General features: G+C 38.6%; 1 protein-coding gene across 1 annotated transcript in view; it reads right to left on the reverse strand.

Annotated features, from left to right (window-relative positions):
* LOC135467342 (endothelin-converting enzyme homolog) overlaps window positions 1-21,026 on the reverse strand; it is a 104,439-nt gene that overhangs the window by 1,658 nt on the left and 81,755 nt on the right. The window contains exons 3-21 of the mRNA XM_064745111.1: window positions 15,651-15,864; window positions 15,054-15,263; window positions 13,416-13,655; window positions 12,665-12,777; window positions 12,107-12,178; window positions 11,682-11,798; window positions 11,135-11,221; window positions 10,496-10,647; window positions 9,877-9,962; window positions 9,569-9,678; window positions 9,295-9,393; window positions 8,559-8,636; window positions 8,259-8,362; window positions 3,466-3,576; window positions 2,378-2,445; window positions 1,950-2,074; window positions 1,160-1,225; window positions 729-824; window positions 434-510 (exon numbers count right to left, since the gene is read on the reverse strand). Coding sequence (XP_064601181.1) covers window positions 434-510; window positions 729-824; window positions 1,160-1,225; window positions 1,950-2,074; window positions 2,378-2,445; window positions 3,466-3,576; window positions 8,259-8,362; window positions 8,559-8,636; window positions 9,295-9,393; window positions 9,569-9,678; window positions 9,877-9,962; window positions 10,496-10,647; window positions 11,135-11,221; window positions 11,682-11,798; window positions 12,107-12,178; window positions 12,665-12,777; window positions 13,416-13,655; window positions 15,054-15,263; window positions 15,651-15,864 — 2,225 coding nt within the window. The remainder of the gene's footprint in view (window positions 1-433; window positions 511-728; window positions 825-1,159; window positions 1,226-1,949; window positions 2,075-2,377; window positions 2,446-3,465; window positions 3,577-8,258; window positions 8,363-8,558; window positions 8,637-9,294; window positions 9,394-9,568; window positions 9,679-9,876; window positions 9,963-10,495; window positions 10,648-11,134; window positions 11,222-11,681; window positions 11,799-12,106; window positions 12,179-12,664; window positions 12,778-13,415; window positions 13,656-15,053; window positions 15,264-15,650; window positions 15,865-21,026) is intronic.

Genomic DNA, 21,026 nt, shown 5'->3' on the forward strand with positions numbered 1-21,026 from the left:
CTACAAACAGAAAACATTGAAACGTGTAGTTGCAAAGAACACAGGGTCTGTACCCATACATCTCCAACATTTTACCAGAAGGTGAACTTTAAAGAAAAATACAAACTTGTACAACTGTACCTTGTAATTTTTTTAAAAATCATTAGTTATATATTGCATCTAAAAATCGGTAACCAGATTAGGAGCACACTTCTTTACTAACTTAGCGAGCCTCATCTAAGTTTTAAAGCAGACAACATATTTAAGTTTTAAAGCATATATAATTTCAAAACAAACGTCGTGCTTCCAGAGTTATGTGCATTTATCGTCCAAAGGGTCATGTAATGACTTATGAAGAGCCTTCTACTCCATTCATCCACTTGTGATAATTTCTCTTATAGAAAACAGAATTGTTCTTAACATTATTGCATATAAATATAGTTATTAAAATTACCTTGCAGGATTCGGGCTATGTGAATCTCCCGTCAGCGTTAGGAAAATTCCTTTCGAAGTATATTTTCCGCAATACATCTGAAATGAACAAATATAACAGATATGTAGTGTATTTCCAGATACACTGGCAAATTAAAAGAATAGCAGACTAAGCATGATTAGCAACTTCTGTTTATTTACCAGTAACGGATTTAACTGCCCGTGTATATTTTAAGCCGCATATGCTAGGGCTTTGTTAGCTTTGATCTCAACCGTTCTATTTATTATAGTTATATTTTGTCAAATGCATCGCTTACCTGTGCAAAGCTTAAAAAGAAGAGTTGGTCATGAGTTAAATTTGTACCGGGTAACACAAACTGCTCTTCGTTGTGATTTCTCCAAAGACGATATCCCTGAAAAAGAAATTTATATTTTTTAATACTGGGGTAACGGATGACCCGAATAACTACATTGTAGCATTCGAATCTTTGCTTTGGATCCGGCAACTATCGTCAGTTAGCTTTATACAAAGCACAAGGAATGTGCTAAACTAGTTCAGAGGAAGAGAATTTGCATGTAATAAAAATATGTTAGATTTTTACATGGAATTTTTAAATATACTGCTCTTCAATGGGCGTCATGCAAATGGAAGAAACTATTTCCGTAGATGACATACTTAATATGAATAGTTGGATGAGTTCACGCATTGTTGTAAAATAGACAATGTCAATTCTGAACATCTTCATACCATGAAAGCTGCATTTAGTCCCCCATTGTCAGCAATATTTTCCTCCAATGTTTTGTTACCATCCACCTGTAAGCAGACAACATATTTAATATATATATATTTACATAAAATACTAAGTATTAGAGAACAAATCTAATTTGCAACCAACAATCATAAAAGTTATCTCTTTAAAGCAGAATCACAAAAGACGGAAACATTTTAAGACGGCTGTGCAAATAATGCTTCACGGGTTACAGTTTCGTATCATATTTAAGAGACTTAGTTTTAAAAAATGCTGAGAAATTTTTCAAGTGGCAAATGCAATTGGCATGATTCGAGCACATTGGTGGTATAGGTTGGTATTCTGGGATAGGAATGTGGATGGAAATGGTTGAATGGACTGTAGAATTATGCTAATTAAACCCTGATCAGGAATTCCCTCAATCCATAACAACAAGGATACCTTTTGGGTGTTATCAAATGTCCCGGTCCATCATACCCAACAAATATAAACCTCTTGCAGTTACTTAGCAAATCTGGAATGGTACGAAAAGGCAACAAGCTTGCGATAACCATTCGACTCTTGGAAAGCAAATGTGTACCGGTTTGAACACATGTGCTTGGGTACCTCGCCATGTAAACAGGATGTGTATCACATGTACACATGTAATTGGTACACCTTATAGAGTAGGTACATAAAGGCAGGTACACAACATTGGTTCCTGAGCCAATTTGTTACATTTAATGTGTGCCTGAAGTACCCATCTCGAGCATTTTTGTAACATGTGACTGTATATGAGAGTATGCTTACCTGGCGATTATCGTATGTAAACTCCTGATACTGTTTCACCATACACTCCGAGGTGATTTTATAGTTAGCAGTGGTTAGGTTGCCCCACCAAGAATCTAGCTTCCCGATTTTATCAAACTGTCTTCCTACAAAAACAAATGAATGTGCGTGTTAACAACCTCGGCTACTGAGGCCCCTATGCTGCCAATAAAATTACAACTCGTCTATCCTCTCATTTTAATCAATGAAACAGACTAACAGAATAAAGTTAAACATTTGCCAGGAAATAAATGTAAATGTTTAACCGTTATTTTATTCTTGGAAATATGTATTTATTTAATTTTGTATTGTACGATGGTGGTCAGTACGCGTTGAAAATAAGACAGTGGTTGTCGTAAATTATTATCACATAAAATTATTAGTTTTGTTTGTTGGAAACACAAACTTACCTAAGGTGTCAAATGCATGTGTTATTTCATGTCCAATGATAGACCCAAGCGCTCCGAAATTAAGTGCCCTGGAACAAACACAAAAGTTTCCCATTGACGTGGCATTTTACAGGGAGGTAACTCTCATTGAAAAGCGAGAATTACTGCAAAGCATGTTTATGTCAATCAAAACCATTCATTCACGATAGATTTTTACTCAGTATTGTATAACATACTGGGCAGATATGGCATTGATGCTGCATATAAAATGAAAACAGAATTTTCCATGGATATCCACACGAAAAAAAAAAACTGGAAAACTCGTGCTTAGAATAGGTTACTATTACCAGTCATGTTGCAGCATTTCATTACGGACAACATGACACAAGACCTAAAAAGCCATCGTTCTCCGTGAAGTTATGCATAGTGATTATGGGGTAGATATTCTCATAACACAACCATAACCTTGCGCCCCTCGTACATTAGAAGCCAATAAAATTGCAAATGTCTCTGAGTGAGTCACCGATGTGCCCTATCTCTAGTCTGATAAAGATTAGTCAGGTAAGATCGGGTGTGGTATTCCTACTATGAGATCAGTCTGATTTGTGAACGTTTTGCACGCACACTGTGAGATCCATTCGTAACATGAATGTCTTCAATCCAGCCCTTGAACCGATCTGTCGCTGTCCTGAGAGATTTACCTTTGTATCATATGGACAAACACTGTACACATAGGCCTATACTGCTTAGTACTGTTTCACACAAGAAAATGCCATGTTTTAAGGACAAATCCACAGGTATGATTTCTGGTTGTAGAACGTTCTTCAGTATTTATTTTATATATGGTTTCTTTTTTTCTATCTCCAACGTTTAAAAAATATCCGATCAATATATGCATATAAAAACCCGAAATCAACGCGAATGTGAAATCCTTTGGACCACTGTTTCAGCCTTTGTTCAAGCAAAAAAAAAATGTTCATTGATTTTTATTTGCGCTGAGAATTGATGAATTGTTGTTATTTGACGGCCAGAACCTATAGAAGAAGTTTGTGTTCAGATAACATTTCCTTGGGAAAAAAAAGTATCTGTTAACACGCGGGATAACTTACTGAGGTCTTCCAGGACTGAAAAATGGTGGCTGAAACACAGCTGCGGGGAAAAACAAATCATTCCGCTCCGGGGAGTAAAACGTGTTGACATTCACAGGGGCTGATATCCAGCTGAAACAAAGATCACGGCATGGAATCTATCTGCTCGCACTGTACCCGTGATAACAGAATGAATAAATGATTATGATTTAACACCACTTAGTGACACAGTACTCAAGATTTTTTTCATTCTTTTCAAGGTTATACTACTCAAATAAATCACCACTCTTTGTCATGTCTCATGCACCTGAAAAAATGCCTGACTTAAAGCCGCAGATTAACAATATTATGATAGATAGCAAAGACGAAGGTCAGTAGTACTTTATATGAATGCGTTCCTGTAGAAATTATGGCGATACAGTAAGTTTACACATTTGGGCTAAGCAATAACTACAAACAAAACGCCACCATTACCTAAAAAACGCAAATGATATTTGCATCCTTTATTAGAGGCAATCCCAGAAATAAATAAATGAATTAAGGATCTGGGTTTTGTGATTTATCTTTATTTATTTGATTGGTGTTTTACGCCGTACTCAAAAATATTCCACTTATACGACGGCGACCAGCATTATGGTGGGAGGAAACCGGGCAGAGCCTGCGGGAAACCCAAGAGGTTGCTGGCAGACCTTCCCACGTACGGCGGGAGAGGAAGCCAGCATGACCTGGACTTGAACTCACAGCGACCGCATTGGCGAGAGGCTCCGTTACGCTGCGCTACCGTGCTAACCAGCTGAGCTGTGATTTATCGATTACTAATTTGATTTAATTTGATCCATTGATAAGTTGAATGGCGTCATGAAAATTGGATGGCAACTCCAGATGTATATACAGTATGAAATGACCATTGACGTTACGTATTGTTTGTGCACCGATTGATGTATATGCCTTTAAATGGTGTTTAAAGTACATCATATTCTGTTTTACTCATAAGCGTGGTTAGACAAGTCAAAACAGTTGTACTGATAACGGCATTGCTTTCTGAATAGATAGGTTGATAATGAACCCACAACGGATGATGTGAGTATGGCAAACTGAGCTGATAGCAACAACTGGCAACGTATACAGCGTACACAGCATCAGCCGACAATGTAGCGTCCATAAAATCAATTCACCATAAAAGGGTACATGTAATACACCAGAGGTGCATGTCTGCTAGAGGCAATTAACTCATCAGCACATTAAAACATCACCATGTCCTTTTCGCTCTGATATGGTTATATGAAATAATTACGAGTACATGTCGTAGTTACACCACACAATGCATTCTACTCACGTCTGCACCTACGCAAATGCCTGAACGAGAGATATGCGCGAACACTACGCAATCAGCAGCCAGTGACTGGGTAAAGAGGAAAAACCCCGCATTTTATTTGTTATTGAATGGAAATCTGATGATGAAACCTCGGCATGCAATAAAACTAAATGCACTTTGCTTGTCGTGTGAAATGAGGCGTGTGCTTTGTCATTGTGATCTGTCTGGGCTTCTGTAATTTATGAGGGGACGTGTTTCACAACTGCCATACATACTGTGTTTTATGCCTTCCTGATATTAAGTGCTGCCTCAACATGTTTACCATTTGTCCAGGTAACGGTTAATAATGAAGCCGTGCCAGACGGGGTGACACACTGTAGACACAACAAGCCAGCAATAAAACCCTCATCCATCAATGTAATGAAGTGACGCGTCTGTACCAACATGCCAATAATCCTAAACAACATTCTGTAATGCAGGCTATACGGTTAGTGTGACTATATGAACTACAGTTATGCCGGACTGATTAGCAAATAACCGACAGGGCAACACTGAACAGATTTTACATTTCCAGATCTTTTTTATCATCAGTTAGGTGCAGTTTTTGAGTAAATTCAAATCCGACAAGTGGGCAGCATTCGTTGATAGTGACAATTAATACTGTTTACCTTCATTATGTAGAATTATTGTAACGTCATGTTGCACGTATGTTAATTGTTACTAAGCCAGTCAGTAACCAGTGGAGTCCCTTGCCATTGCTTTGATGATCCATACAACTGTATGATAAACGTGACAAGATAGCATTTTTGGTAATTCTAGACAACTGACGTCAAATAATTTTTATGAACGTCTCTCCATTTTTTATCTAATTCAACTGCAGTCATAGTGCTAGGGGACGCATAAGCATTTACCAGCACAATTAGAATAAACCCCTAACTGAGGTAAACTAGTTGACAAGAGGCCAGATTTCACCGGTTACGTGCGCGCATTAATTGTCAACTATCACATTGTCGTCGTTGCTTTGCTTTTACTCTCTATCCTACTGTAGTCTTTCATATCCACATGGATAAACCTAACGTAAACAGTACAAATTTCACCCAAAAAATTTGTAGAAATCACCGAAGAGAAACTATATCATTCAACAAATTTAGACACAGTGGGACTTATAAGCTGTACTTCGGGTGAGAGGTACTAGCACCGGCAAAGCCATACATCTTGGCTGGTTTCAAATGAAAATGGAAGGTCTATTTATTTATTTATTTATTTGACTGATGTTTTACGCCGTACTCAAGAATATTTCACTTATACAACGGCGGCCAATATTATGGTGGGAGGGAACCGGTCAATAGCGGACGGAACACACGACCATCCGCAAATTGCTGGCAGGATCTAAAGATGGGCAAATAAAGAGAGCAAGATAATGCACACTAAAGTTTGGATAATTCAGAAACGCTTTGAAAATGATCTTAGTTTATAGACAGGGATGTCCTCAGCTACATGTGTATTGCCACGTTATGATAATGGATCAAGACAAGAACATTGTTGCTCAATGCTATTTCATATTCTGCTGATGGACGTCCATTAGCAAGGTATTTATAGATTGTTATGTTCTGAGATTGAATCTAGATACGAACTCTTAACCATTGTCATTATACATGTCCTGGTAATGGATCCTGCATGTTGCCATGTCCTGGCAATGGTTCTGGACAATCTGTGTTGTCCACTGTCACCCTGTAAGTTGTCATCAGAGTGAATTCAAACACGACAGAACTGCAGTAAAGACAATATAAACCAGAGCCGCGACAACAATGCGATGCTTGACAAATGGTCACGTGTAAACGGTGAAGTAGACGGCCTCTTGTTAGCTTACAGGTTAGGACTTCATTCTTACTGTCCATGAAATATTGTCATAGATCCTAAATAAAGTCATCAATTGTAAGAGCTTAAAACGCCAGGAAAGAACTCAAACTGCGGTTAATACTCTGTTCTGCAGTAAGGACCCAGTGTATACATTTTAAACTTTCTACAAAGCAAAACATTTTTATTATAGTTTTATTTGAATTTTGACTTAACTCTTTAATAGGAAGTTTGATACGTGTAACTACGAGATTAAGTCTCAGGTATGTTTTGTCCACGAGCTCTTCTGTCTACTCTTGTTCTATTTTTCATTTTATTCTTTTTTTTAGCAATAAATACTGCGGTAATGGGCGTTGTAACTCAAGGTTACACTGTTTACTGGCAATCTAAGTTTTGGTTCACTGATATCACTGCTACATATATTTCCGTGTACAGATAACGGACCTGAATACAAACTTTGTCGTCTAGCTGTTATCTTTCATACAAACCGTGTTCTTAAGTAAAAGGGAAATACAATACACTTGAAAAGAACTGGAACTGTAATTTGAGTAGACCAAGAAAAGATCATAAGTATTACCGGTATGTTAATATTTTGATAGCCTCTTGAATAATATGGAACGAACCCTAACGACAAACTTCAGAGCTATATTGCAACTGTATTCCCTGTGCACGCACTTGAAAGGCTTTTCCCTTAGCCTCAAGCGGCTGGTTAGCTGTTCTAATATTCTGCTGAAGACTGAAGACAGGAAGGATAGCGGTTTTGGTAATATCAGTGGTGTTAAACGCCTATGCGCCTGCTCTCCAGATAACCAACAAAAACGTGGCGTCTGACTCTGATGTAAGCTTGTTATCTCATAAACAATTCTCCCTGCAGGGGTTTTCCCAAACACCTCGACTTTATGCCTCCCAGATGTGTGTGTTACAGGAACAGACGGATCGCCCTGATGCAAGGAAAGAAACTTTCTCATGACTAGTGGGTCAGGAAACATGACATATCTTCGGTACCAGCTTTAGACAGAACACGGTACGATCGGAATGGGGTTAAGAAGAAACTTTGAAAACATAAATGCGGTCTATCCAAATTTTGAACGTTTTGGTCGTCGACATATTACACGGGGTAGATAAAGAGTTGCCCGCTTTCTCAGATGGAGATATCGTCGAGCACAGAGCGTACGCTCTTAACACTAAATTGCGCACAGTTTAAACAGTGTTATCGTACTTCTCTTAACCACGCTACGCTAAAGTGGCTGCATTGTTTTGTCGTCTATCATTTAATATCAGAACAATTCTGTAAAAGAATTACAATGAATGATGTTTGCAGTTTCTAGTTTCTATCAGTGAGTTCTGACCAACAGACGGCTCAAAAGTACCTCATAGCTCCTCATATGTTATACACATAGATTTCTTTTGTATTCTTATTTGGCTACAGATTTAAACTGGACAGCCTATCCCTAGATCTCGCCAAACACTGGACCTTGCCTCACATTGTATATACGAGGACATGCTGTATGAAAATGGGATCCATGTGGCGCATACATTGACACCATACCATTGACACCGGACACTGGTCAGCTAATCTGAGGGAAATGATAAGCACAGAAAGCAGATGTGTTGACAAATTATTCTATGTTAAAGAACTTACCTCTCCCTGTCAGGTTTTTGTTTAAGTCGCTTTGCCATTTTTATCACATCAAACCGCTGCCATTTTAATACACTGTCGAACCAATCAGACTGATTTACGGCAAACTGAAAGAAAAAAGGTAACATATGACCAAATATGTCGAATAAAAAATTCATTTACAGTCAACGGACGAAGTTAATAACTGTGTTTCATAACCCATTTCTTTACTTATTCTAAGGATTTCACCATGTTCCACAGCGTAACGTTAAATGGATGTGAATGTTCATAATAGAAAAAGTGCCCGGATGTTATAGAGCTCACCTCGTTATAATACCCATCCAAAAACGTGCTGTTCTGAATAACAGAGCTGTAACTGATTTTGTCGATTATTGCATCAATCTGAAAATAAATATTTTTCATTTTGTGAAAAGTGGTGGCGCCATTTCCAAAGCTCAGTAGGATTAATCTTGGCACAGCAGGGTGTCCATACATTCAGTTTGTGACGACTGGGTGGTGTACAATTAATAATACATTTACTAATTTGACGAAGAAACGTCAGTGTAAACATTTAGCGCCGTTTGGAGTAAAGTTTTGACATATATAATATATGGCAAAGCCAATGCTACACGTTCAGTGAGCTTAAATCCAATAGGAGGTCGTACAAGTATATATCACCGTTAGCCCAATATTGCTGAGTAAGCCACGGACGAGTGTAATATACATGTATTCAGCTCGACCAATTCCCCTCGATACTTGGTACAGACGCTCTGGTCTTCATCAGAAGCGTTTTGTGTACAAGCTGATCCGCTTGGGTCTAGTATATACATGTAGTTGATTGGTATATTGCCCCATGTAATATGTCAAGTTTCTTATAAAAGATCTAAGATGTACGTTAGTATTTATATCTGTGCGTGCATATATGTATACACGTTTCTAGGCACGTATGACTTCGTGTGTACTTGAAATAGAGGTTCAACCGCAGTACTGTCTTAGTCACTTTTGCCGGAAACAAGAAATACAAACAAACCTATAATGGCAAAATGCTTAATATATCTACCTTTTCTGCTGCCAGTTTTGAAGTAGGTTCGTCAATCCAGTGTTTCCGGACTAAATGGTTTTTGAAGGCATCTTTAATATATTTCACAATGGTGTGTACCTGTGATCAACAAAGAACACATTAATGCTTTTATATGACTTAGTTTCAGCCTGAAAAATGGATCCCTCTTAACGACTAAATGATGCATGTTGGATATAAGAAGAAAAGGGTAAAGACCATGGAATTAATGTCATTACACATAACGGTTTCGGTATTTACTGTTATAAATGCTTACCTCTGCAACATAACTTTCATGGAAAGTACTGTTCACATATATGGCCCCTGTGGCGAAATCAAAAGCCTTGTTTGTGTAGAAAATACATCTCTTCCAATTACCTACATTATCTGCAAAGAACAAACAAACAGAAAATTTGATGCGCTGTTCGAAAAATCTTTCAATAATGTTACAGAAAAATATTCAAAAAGTATGATGACGTAGCAGTAAAATGCTATAGGAGTGGAGACTTTTGAAGAGCATACTGAGTGTATACAGCTAGGTCACGCGTCATGAGTCTGTCAAAATATCTACACCCAAAGGCATACCTGTTCGATAGGGCTGAAATATTTCTGATCCTACATATTTTTCAATCGTCGACACCAATGTCCACACCATATAGTTCCTGAGAATTCTGCAAGACAAAACAATTACAGAAGACTTAATAAATTCCCGACCCAGCTGTTAAACAGGCTTCGTGAACTATGAATATATAATACTACACCATTTAGCGAGTAAGGATATTAGTTAGGACATATTTTATCAAAATTATTGAAAACGTGAACTCTTGAAAGGCAAAGTTCTGCGTGTAAACTAAGATAGCCGACAGCTTAAGATGTTACACAATGTAATGATTGTTTGCAAGTTTTAAAATAAATCTTTGATTACAAGATTTTTAACATTTACATGGAAAAACATCCCATAAAAGTGTTGATTTGACATATTAAAAACGTTAGATTACAACAGTTTGAAAACAGTTGATAAAGCGTACAGTTGTTAACCTTTTAGAAAATGTGTCTGACAATACAAACGCTTTTCCTCCTTTACCACTACCTAAATGTTGGATTTAACATTACTGAAATTATATGCGTATATAATTTCAGTTTTAAGAGTCTGTTATTAACCGTACCATTGTTATACAGTTGCATATGGAACGTAACCACTTACTCTCTTTTAGTGTCATTGGATGAGTAGTTGCCTATAATATTTGCCAGCTCTTGCATATAGTTGGGAGCGTACACGACAACCTTGTTAGAGTCTGTAAATGGACTGGTTTTGCTGCCTTCAATTATGCTGTTAAAATAATTTGTCCACTGCACCTGTAAAATAACAATATTTAACCATATAAAACTGAACGCATCGCCAATGAATTAAATACATCACTTTTCAGCACTGAAACAACATGACTTGGGGAGACAGAAAACTTCAGAATCGTTCGAGTTAACAACAAGGTGTTCAGCCACTCATCATACCTGTATTCAGTGAAGATGTTGAAGCAAGCGAATGGGAAAATCAGGCTCTTTACACGCAGTGAATATTTTCTTCCAACAGATAAGTAATATTTTACAACCATCTATGTTTACTCCCTGTATGCAGATTTAGCTAGGCCTGAAACCATCAGTTCGAATCTCGCAGACGGTACTTAAATCGGCCTTAAATCAAATTCGTTCAGTATCCGAAAATTTAGTGAATTAAAACTTTGAGTATGGCATTAATTTTAAGAATATAAACACAATGGGATTTGTTTACGGTTTAGAAGGGAACTTTTGATGAAATTGAGATTTTCCACTCATTGACAACACTTACCACACCGGCCTTTTTCTGAAGATCTGTTATGGACAGTTTATGGAACATCTTCATTCGGTCCCGCGTTTTCTTAAATGGTGGTAAAATCTGCCGAATATACCAACAAGAATGATGACGATAAGGAGAGATTCGAAATATGAGAACGATTTTATCGGCTTCTGTGGACAATGTTCGGCAGAGAAGAGATTATATTTCTTATAAATTTTCATTTAGCTATTACTGAAGCATTCATGAAATTTTTAATAAGTAATAACTTTGATAGACCTCCGCTTTTTCATGCACCACCTCTGTATTACTACATGTATGTTAGAATCCGTTGGTTCATATCATTTATGATTACCTTAAAAAAGACTAACAAAATTTCATGAACAGCTTCGTGAAACATCTGGTACAAATTTGTGGAGATATTATGCCCGCAGTTTTATAGTGAATGATCGCATGCAATGAGCCCTCATCCCGTATCCCACCTGCAAACCAACCCTCCACGCCTCTCTTCGCTCCGCCTCTTATAAACCAAGCGCTAGTTATTATAACTAGACAGACCTACCTGGGTGAGGGACTTTTCAAACTGTACAATATCTTCAGCTTTCTTCCTCAGGCTGGCCTCGTCTCCCCCTAACGTTCTTCCCACACGTACGATATAGTCTGTATATTCGTTAACTTGCTGGAATACAAATATCAGCTGTACTCCCCACCAATAACAGGGGAACAAAAATGACTGGCTTCCTGTATAACAAATTTCTGTTTTGTAAGACACGAGTTTCTTGGTGTATTTCCTCCTTAAGAAATGCCTTTACACTTCAACGTTCGCAATTTGCCAGAAGAAAGTATTCGGTGGCGTAAAACATTTCTTTTTCTTAGCCTCGACTTTTTTTTTATTTACAGCCGTTAAAGCTTTAGCTGAGAATGTTGACAAGAAGAAACTCTGCTGTTAGGAATTCCTCCAAGAAAAAAAATGAACCTCCAACTTACTTTTTGTGCGTCTGTATCATTGACAAAAGTTGTGAAGTAACTTGGGTTCGTTCCCATCATACCCGGGTCAATCTGCAAGGTAAATGTGACCATAAAACTATGGTAAATTTTTATAGGAACCTAAGGTAAATTTTGACATAACAAGAACATCGCTCAACGTGAAAGTTTAAAACAGGTCTATTCACATGTAAATTATTCCAACTTTTGTCTGAATAATTGTAAGTTTACCCAATGTAGCCGAGACATTTTAATAACGTTACAGAATAATAACTTACAGAATAACCTTTGAGTGCGTATAAGTCCAGCTTAAGGTATCGTTAAAAAAAGTAATGCAAAAGACAATACATGTGTAAATACCTTTGTTCATTCTAACATAGGATGTCAGAGTCAACATGAACATCTTTTAAGGTCATGTATTGTAGTGTAGTTATGTACATGTACAATATAGGCGGGAACTATGGTAATCAACGTCCATGCTTCTCTAGCTTACTGATGTGAAGATAACATAACTAGCGTGCACACAGTCCTTAAAGGCTGAGTGAATTATTTCCAAGTAACCTGATCTTCACGGATGTTTTTTTTTTTCCTTGCTAAGTGCTTTGGCGTACTGCTAAATGAGTGGTCGACGCCCTCTGACTTCTCTGACAGACAATCCGAATTAGCAGCCTGGGCTGGCATGACATTATAAATGAATGCGTCTGACATGCAGCCCATTGTGTTATCGCTGTAACGGCACACAAATGAATAAATGTTTGTTTTTGTCAGTCCAAAATCGATGCAATCAAAATTAACAGTTTTAGAAATGGGATCTTTTCAAGGCATAACCGGATTTCCGCTGTTAGGTATGGTCTTGCTATTTTTACGCCAATGCACCAACATTAGCGCCAGTCATGTGCCTAAGCACAATACTTAGTTCGAGTCCATTTCTGATTCAAATCTCCCGATTCAAGACTATAGATAATTTATAAGCCCCAGGGCCATGTATCATATTTTTAGAGTTAAACCTACTTTTCTTACCTCTTTAACTAATTTTGCCACCATGCAGAAAATTAGTAACGGCTGCTACATAGCCCAACGCAGCTGCCAGCATATTTTTAATCAATCTCCCTCAAAAAAACAAAATTCACGTCATTGTTTCCAGTATTCCACATTTTAAATAGTCTGCGGAAGAGCACAAGCTGTAAATCGCACCTATTAAGAAAACTTCAATCAGTTTATTAAAAATTAAATATTAAACGGCTTATTTATTATATATGGCATTTACCTTGAATATGTTTTCTTCGGGTTCGTCTTCATCGATGTCCACAACAGCGGCAAACAGTGGATACACCCTCAGTTTGTGGATAGCCTGTAAGGCTGTTTGGAAGTTCCAGCTCTGGTCTTCGTTTGGTACTGTTCTCCCCTATCGTCCATCCGCCCACACTTTTAATCAGACTCTGATAAGAGGCCACAAAAGCCTCTGTTGTAATATTTATGGCATTAGAGCATGATTTGTAAAACTTCTTGGCTTTATTTTCGGCTGTATGTGGTAAGACATCTCTCTCTTCAACTGAAAAACATGAATAAAGCACTGTTGTGAAACGCAGCATTCATTTGCATTACTTTAATGTATTGATTTCAGACATATCCCAGTGTATACATAAAGCTAACAACAGTTAACCAAGAACAATGTGCCAGAGTATATATGACTACAATGTGGATGAAATGCTGGGAAAATCCCACATCTCGACTCCTGACGATACAAACTGTCATCAACGTTTACAAATCTTTTACAGATTTAAAAAAATATTCAATGAAAGGTACGTTCCAGACAATATTTCTTTTCCAATTGTCCTATGTTGAAACTTCATTAGGTATCCAAACCTTAATTTAAAAAAAATCATCTACCTGAAATATTTCACAACTTTGTTTTATGTATTAGTCGATTTAAATTGTGTATGACTGATAAAGAAAGCATTTCAAACACAATGATGACTACAGGCTTTCAGCTGTATAGTAATTCATAGATTATACTGTTCCTGCCTTAACCTTAATAGAGTAAATGTAAACCTTTTGGAGTTATTGTCTTGACATTTTATTTCCTGATGCTAAGTACACAAAAAAGATTCAAATTATATGATTACACTATCTCAGAGCCGAGATATGGATTTTAATTACGCCTATCACAGTTTCTCAAAATCTCAAGGGTTCCTTTAAGTGATCGAAGCATCATCTGTTGTAAGTCCCAATGTGTCTTTTGTTCACTTTCGACTTGGTTTTTGAAGGTACACACGAGCGGTCCTCCCTTGAGGATCAAAGTAAACCCCCAATTCCCCGACGCTATTACAGACGGAGGACTAGGCCATGTCGATCAGCGCCTTCCTGAACCTTATGTGTAAACAGGGGTGTCATCAGGGGCAGTCTATTATACAGAGCTGGGGAAGAGATCTCTGTCGAAGATCAGGCCTGGGCAGCAATGGAAATACGAAATAGCTGGTGATGGGTGATGTACGCATAAGGGAAACGTCCAAGGAAATTTTACCGTTGTTAGAAATGCGTTACAAGGCGAATGCTCATTCTGATTTAATCTTCGCTATTTTTAAGAACGTACCCTTGTAAAATCTCAATGTTTGTCTTACGAATTTGGAAAAGTGTTTCCTACAATTGAGATCGTCTAGCCTTTGGTCGCAACATGGTGACTGAGGAAACACGGTGGGGGGAAGGGGGTGGTGGTGGCGGGGGTGGGGGGGGGGCGTAGGGTGCGGACTGCTGCGTATGGCGTCACAGAGTCATACAGTAGAATCATATCGCATAACCAGTGTAACGATCTGGGAAATGGAAGTGTCATATTAATAAAGAAGATAAAATACAGCAGATTCGCAAACTGGTTTAAGACCGAAAAGAATTACAATGAACCATTGTTCAAATGCATTCTACTATGAGACATTAACAACAGAACTTTACTCACTGAGCACTCTCTCTAACTTATAGTATGTCCTATCTGCCACCTCCTGAAATCTGTCCCAGCTCAGCTGACCCTTAGGTATGGGTGTTTCCGCCACCCAACCCCCACAGGCGTACTGGTAGAAGTCCCGACAGGGTGGTTCTGTCTCATTTAGGCTAGTCACGATGGCACTGGCAGCTTTTACACATTCCTGGTTTGAGCAATGGACTTCCACTGTAATACAAACACACTCCTTTCACTACCACGGTATACTAGAAATATTGCATCTACAGTATCTTTGTTTATGTAATATTTAAGTATTAACGTAGCCTATTGAAATGAAACATTTGAAACAACAACATCACGTTAATGTTCATGCCGAAATGTACATATCAGTACATTTGTTTACATAGTGGACAACGAACGTTACGTTAAAACATAAAAGAATCAAAAAATGACATAAATACCTATAAAATCTATTGTAGGTCATAAAAGATATTTCTCCGGAAATGAAATAGTATTAATAAATGACCAACAGTATTTTAAATGACAAAAACGTTAACAGTATCCATCCATGCACAACAGTACAAACTTGTAAAATTTGTAAGAAGGAAAACTGACCTGGCCTTTTGGGGGCGCTGTTGGCTTTCCCTAACGCTATCCCCAGAGCAAGAATGATAATGAGAAATATGGCTAGCACCACGAACAACAGTTTCTCCAAGCCGGACAACTTCTCCACACATTTTGGCTTGAATTCAAAGTTGTCATAGTCCTCAATGAGATCGTCCGAGCTCTCGAAGGCTTCGTTCGGCCGTTTGTAGTTGGCCTCTGGCATCTGAAAAAACGATCACATGTACACCAATAAGCAATGTACAGAAAGATTGTCAACGGCCTATGGCGAACTATTCATCTACAGCGATCTTTGTAATGAGGTTCGATACTCAAATCTAGTTCTAGCTGCAGTTCGGCTGCAGCTTCAAGTCAGCATATTTGTCAAGGAACATGACGAAACGGTGAGACTTTATAGCCAAGGATTTAACCCTTTTTCTCTTGACCTCTTAATAGCGCATTTTTAGGTCAGCACACTTGTGTGCACAGTACTGTATTGTACACGCAACGCGCGGCGCTCAGTAATACATGCATGAAACAAATATGTACGCTTACCTTTTTCTGACATTATAACTCTCAGGGTCAAAGCCCTATACGGCCGCACTTAGCATAAGTATTTAGTCAAAGTGTTCCCGAGAGCAAATTGATAGCTAATGACTCTCATAATGTGACTGGTTAACTGTATAAGCACTTAGACCTTCACCAGCAGTGTGAGAATACGGCTATTCCACAGGGAACGTAAGTTTGATGGGGTGACTTGTAGTGGTTTGGGAGGGTTGGGAAATAATGGTTTGCTGCATACATTTATACATATAATTACCTGTGTTGAAATGCATTCATCATTGAACAAACGGTGGATCAACACACTCTCGTCATAAACCTGTTGATGCTTCCATCATATCGACCAACGTGTATAAACCGAATAAAAGACTTAACTGGGTTATATATAGTGTAACAAGCGCACACGTGTGGGTTGCTCATGCTGTGTACACATTCCGAAAGTAGACGATGGACAGAAGAATGCTACGGCAGTGGCCTAATTATTCTCTAATGACAACCACATGTGATGATAAACTCCCGATTTAACTAAGATCCACAGTCACACTGAGACCGGGGATAGAAAATCAGATGGACAAAAGGGAACTGGCTCAATTCCTGGTTGATGAACGACACTCATTATATACCAGTGGGGAGAGGCAGGTGGCCTTAATGCAGACTGGGATGCATGGGGAGTGTACCGCTTTATTAGTCCGTTTACAACTGCATTAGAAACACTCAAACACACTTACAATACCTGCATATAACAGATGAATAAAGAAACATGTTGCGAATATCGAATTCACGACATACACCTTCACAATTCCCTCAAACATTTCGCGTATGAAAGAGCAAATTTCATCCCCATTTAGGCACAACTTGATTCTGAAGACAAAACTATACATTGGTTGGGTTTGCTGATTTCAAGTACAATTTTATCAGTTTACACAGATTAATGCCCTCAGAACAATATACACCTTGCAAACATGCAAAAAGGTTGAAGAATTACAGAAATATGCAGAATGGAAACCTTTCCACAATCGCCAGTCTATACATATATATCTTTACGGTAACCAGACGGACGCATTCCGACTTCTCACCGATTTTAAGTACGTCTCCAGTATATATGTATAGGTTAAAAAAATTGGATTTTAACAGAGTGTTAATCTCTGGTAATTTAAAGTAAAAATCGAAATGAAATTTTTGTTCACGAATAGCGGTTGAGCTGTGTAAAATGGCTATGAAATACGTGCTTACAATGGTGCAGACAAATTCAAAAATCCCTTGACCTGATTTGGAAACAACCGACATGCGCTACGGTAATGCATCTATTGCCAGATACACACGCGTTTTTTCTGTAGATCACGCTGCCGTCCACTGGCCGATGAAAACCAAACCTTTCTGGGTTTGTATCGATGAGTAAGATCAATATTAGGGCTGGTCATCCCTGCCGCAGCTTCCGCCCCTAACCCAGGGTTGGTCACTCCACCGGCCGAACTCATCCGTAAATCAGCGACAAAACTACCCTCGATCCAATTAACACTTGAGATAGGCTTAACACAAGGCGCACTGAATGAGGTAAAGTTTAAGGAGAGAATATACGTGTAACCGAGATGGCCTACAGTTGTACTGAGCAGTGTGTCGAAGCCGGCCTGTCCGTCAAGACACGGACGTGTTAGGCAGACCCGAACGGGTTAGTACCAGGCGTCAGTGTTATGACAAAGATGTTAAGTCGATAACAACTACGTGTCTTACCATTTCATTGTCATAGGTATACACCGTCGGAGAGCTCAACGTGTTCAGCAAAAACGTCGACTGCGCCATGTTTTAGAGATTCGGCTTTGGACTACGCCCGGCTTAAAATCCCGTTCTCATTTAGGGGTAAGCAGGGTTACCTGACTCTAGCAGAGAGAGGGTGATGTTTGGCTGCACCTCTGCAATCCCTTCCCCCACAACCCCCTGCAGTACGGCGGGTAGACAGGCCATAATATCCAGCTGCTGACAAACTACTAAATGCACCATGGCTTAAAATTCACATTAGTGGTTTTACCCTGATTAGTTGTTCCATTTTGCTTTTATGCCGACTCTAAATGATTCAGCTAAGTACATTTGGCATATATATCCTCCAATATATATGTTCCGAACAGAAGCGGTGTAAGAGTAAACAAAGATACTTAAGAAATTTGGTTTTGGGATAGACTATGGTCTTTTGAGAAAAAAAAAAGGTTTGTATTCAAAGATAATCTTAGTTTGCGGGTTTCTAAACGTGTTCGTCCCTGTAAAGAGAGACATTAAGAAGGCAGGCAGCATATGCTATAATTGCGCAATTAACTTTTCGTCACTGTGACTCCACTCTCCAAATACCGGAGGTTTTGGGTAGAATTCCCATTTCGCTAACAGCGCTGCATAATAGCTTCCTTCCCGCACAACAGTGTGTCTCTTTCGGGAGAAGAAAGTTCTTCGAAATAAAAAAAAGCAAGAGAAAATAATAGTTTTACGCCCCCCCCCCCAAAAAAAAAACGTAAACTGCACAAAAGAGCGTTCTCGAAACCTTTCGAATTCCTCTCTATTGATAACTCAGTGGAAAGTATGTCCATGATTCAACCAAAGGAGATATTCGCATTGATCTTTCTTATGAACATGGCGTAGAAATTTGACCAAAAACTCGTTGAAACTGAAATGATCTGAAAACACTGTATATCATTGAGTTTGGGCGATTTAAAATGTTGGAGAAAGAATTCAAAGTTTTCTCCAGAAGCAAGGCGGTAACGTTGTATAATGAAAAACAGATAACGCGTTGAAAAGCTTTCGTCTACAAATCTGCGATATTTTTACCCTTTCCCTACTACATTTTCCAGGTCTTTCATTATTCGCAGAGAAACCTTATAAATTGAGACTTCTCGACTTTTGTGTAAATTACACCCCTATTTTCTTAGCGAAAGTTGATTGGTTTTCGGCCCTGCCAAAGTAAACCGGGTTTCAGGTTTAATGAGATGTGTTTGTTTTGAAAGAGAACAAAGGCGTCGAACAAGTCATTCCTTCTCTCACCGGAGTGGATTGCTTAGCACTCCAGGGAAGGTCCTAGTTACCGTAACAGATGCTGTTAACTATAACCCCAGCCCAATCACTGCAGTTCGAAGACAGCCTACAGCTTTATTACTGCGCGTTTGTTGTGATGGACATTTGCCTCGTGCTTCCTTGAGCTGATAAGGCATTTATCATATGGTTTTCTATTTAGGCTGATAACGCGCACAGCGCGTCAAGAAGGGAATACAAGGTTCAGCGTATCCCAAGAGAGGAGAACGGGGAGAAAATCTCGCGGCTGTCCGATTGACAAACCCAGAAATCTCAAGCTGCATTTCGAAACTCCGTCATCGTTGCATTGAAGAACTTGTATCGCGGATGCCGTTAGGGAAAAGTAACACCAAGAGCAGGACAGGAGATGCTAAATGCTGGCAGGAGGCCAAACTCCCATCCACTGGATCATCTGTGAACTATTATTCAAACGCTGACAAGATTGAGGTCCTAGCACTCACATAAAGTCAGACGCCAGATGCAGCGCAGAGAAATACCGGCGAATCAATTACACGCGGCTAAATGCTAAGGATGTAAGTAAAATCTCCAGCTGTCTTTTGGAATAACTGACAGTCACCTACCCTGTACAACGGTAAATGCCATCATTCTGAAACAAACTAACTACCGCGAAGTGAGGTTTTGGAGATTTGTAGGCAATACCGTCCATATAGGAATATACATGTGTGTATCAACTGAGGGCGATCAACAAAGCGTCTGATAAAGAATGGTCTCGGTCACAAATTTCCAGTCTACACAAGTAAGTTCAGGCGTAGAAACACACCATTCTCTAATGTTTCGGTGCACTGCTTATTAACTACTTCTTTGCATCATTCAAGTAACGCTACTCGTTACAGAAACAGAAGTATGCTAAGAAAAGAACACAAAGCACACAGCTTGGACAGAGCGGTTTCTTTAAAAGAGTAAATTATCTTACATGATCTTGTATTATGGCACCATTAACCAGGCTACAGATAATCCGTTACGTGAGTAAGTTCAACAAGAGTAATGATAAATCCGACAGCTCGCCGGTAATGGTTTCAGTTCAAATGGCAGCCCAAGTTGACAGCTTGACAAGTGAAGTGAATGTGAACACAGCAAGTTCAAAACATGGTAGTTTTACCAAATCAAAAAAATCAAGCATAATGTCAACATCTTCACAACATGTTTATCAAGCCCAAGAAGTTTCATGAACATATCGTGAAAACTTTAACAACAGCTGACCCCAAAAAAAACTTACAGCGAGTTAAAAATGCAAATAACCCTAATTATTCAAAATGAGCAAATCCCCAAATCTTGTTCACCATTCCTACCAAGTTTCATAAAGACGATGTGAAAACTGTTGGAACGTCTGACCCAAGCATAAAACCTTACCCTGGCTAACAAAACTGAATAGTACTGATTAAGATAGGATGGCAAAATATCTCATAATAAAAAGTCAAATACCTGATAATTAGAATAAAAATACAAATATACCTAATTATTTAAAATTATTTATTTCATGAAGTCTTCAATCCATACTAATCGTCCACACCAAGTTTCAGCAAGATGATGTAAAACACTGTGTCAACAGCTGACCCAAACAAAAAACTTTACCCTGGCCCATAATAGTACTGGGTAAAATGGCTAAGCCCAAAAGTTGATAATTTGAATAAACATACCTAATTATTTAAAATCATTTATTTGATGGCGTCTTTAAGGTATGCCCATAGTCCCCACCAAGTTCCAGCAAGATTTCGTAAATACTGTGGCAACAGTTTTGACAAACAAAAAACCTTT

Source organism: Liolophura sinensis, chromosome 6 (assembly GCF_032854445.1).
Source record: "Liolophura sinensis isolate JHLJ2023 chromosome 6, CUHK_Ljap_v2, whole genome shotgun sequence".
NCBI lineage: Eukaryota > Metazoa > Mollusca > Polyplacophora > Chitonida > Chitonidae > Liolophura > Liolophura sinensis.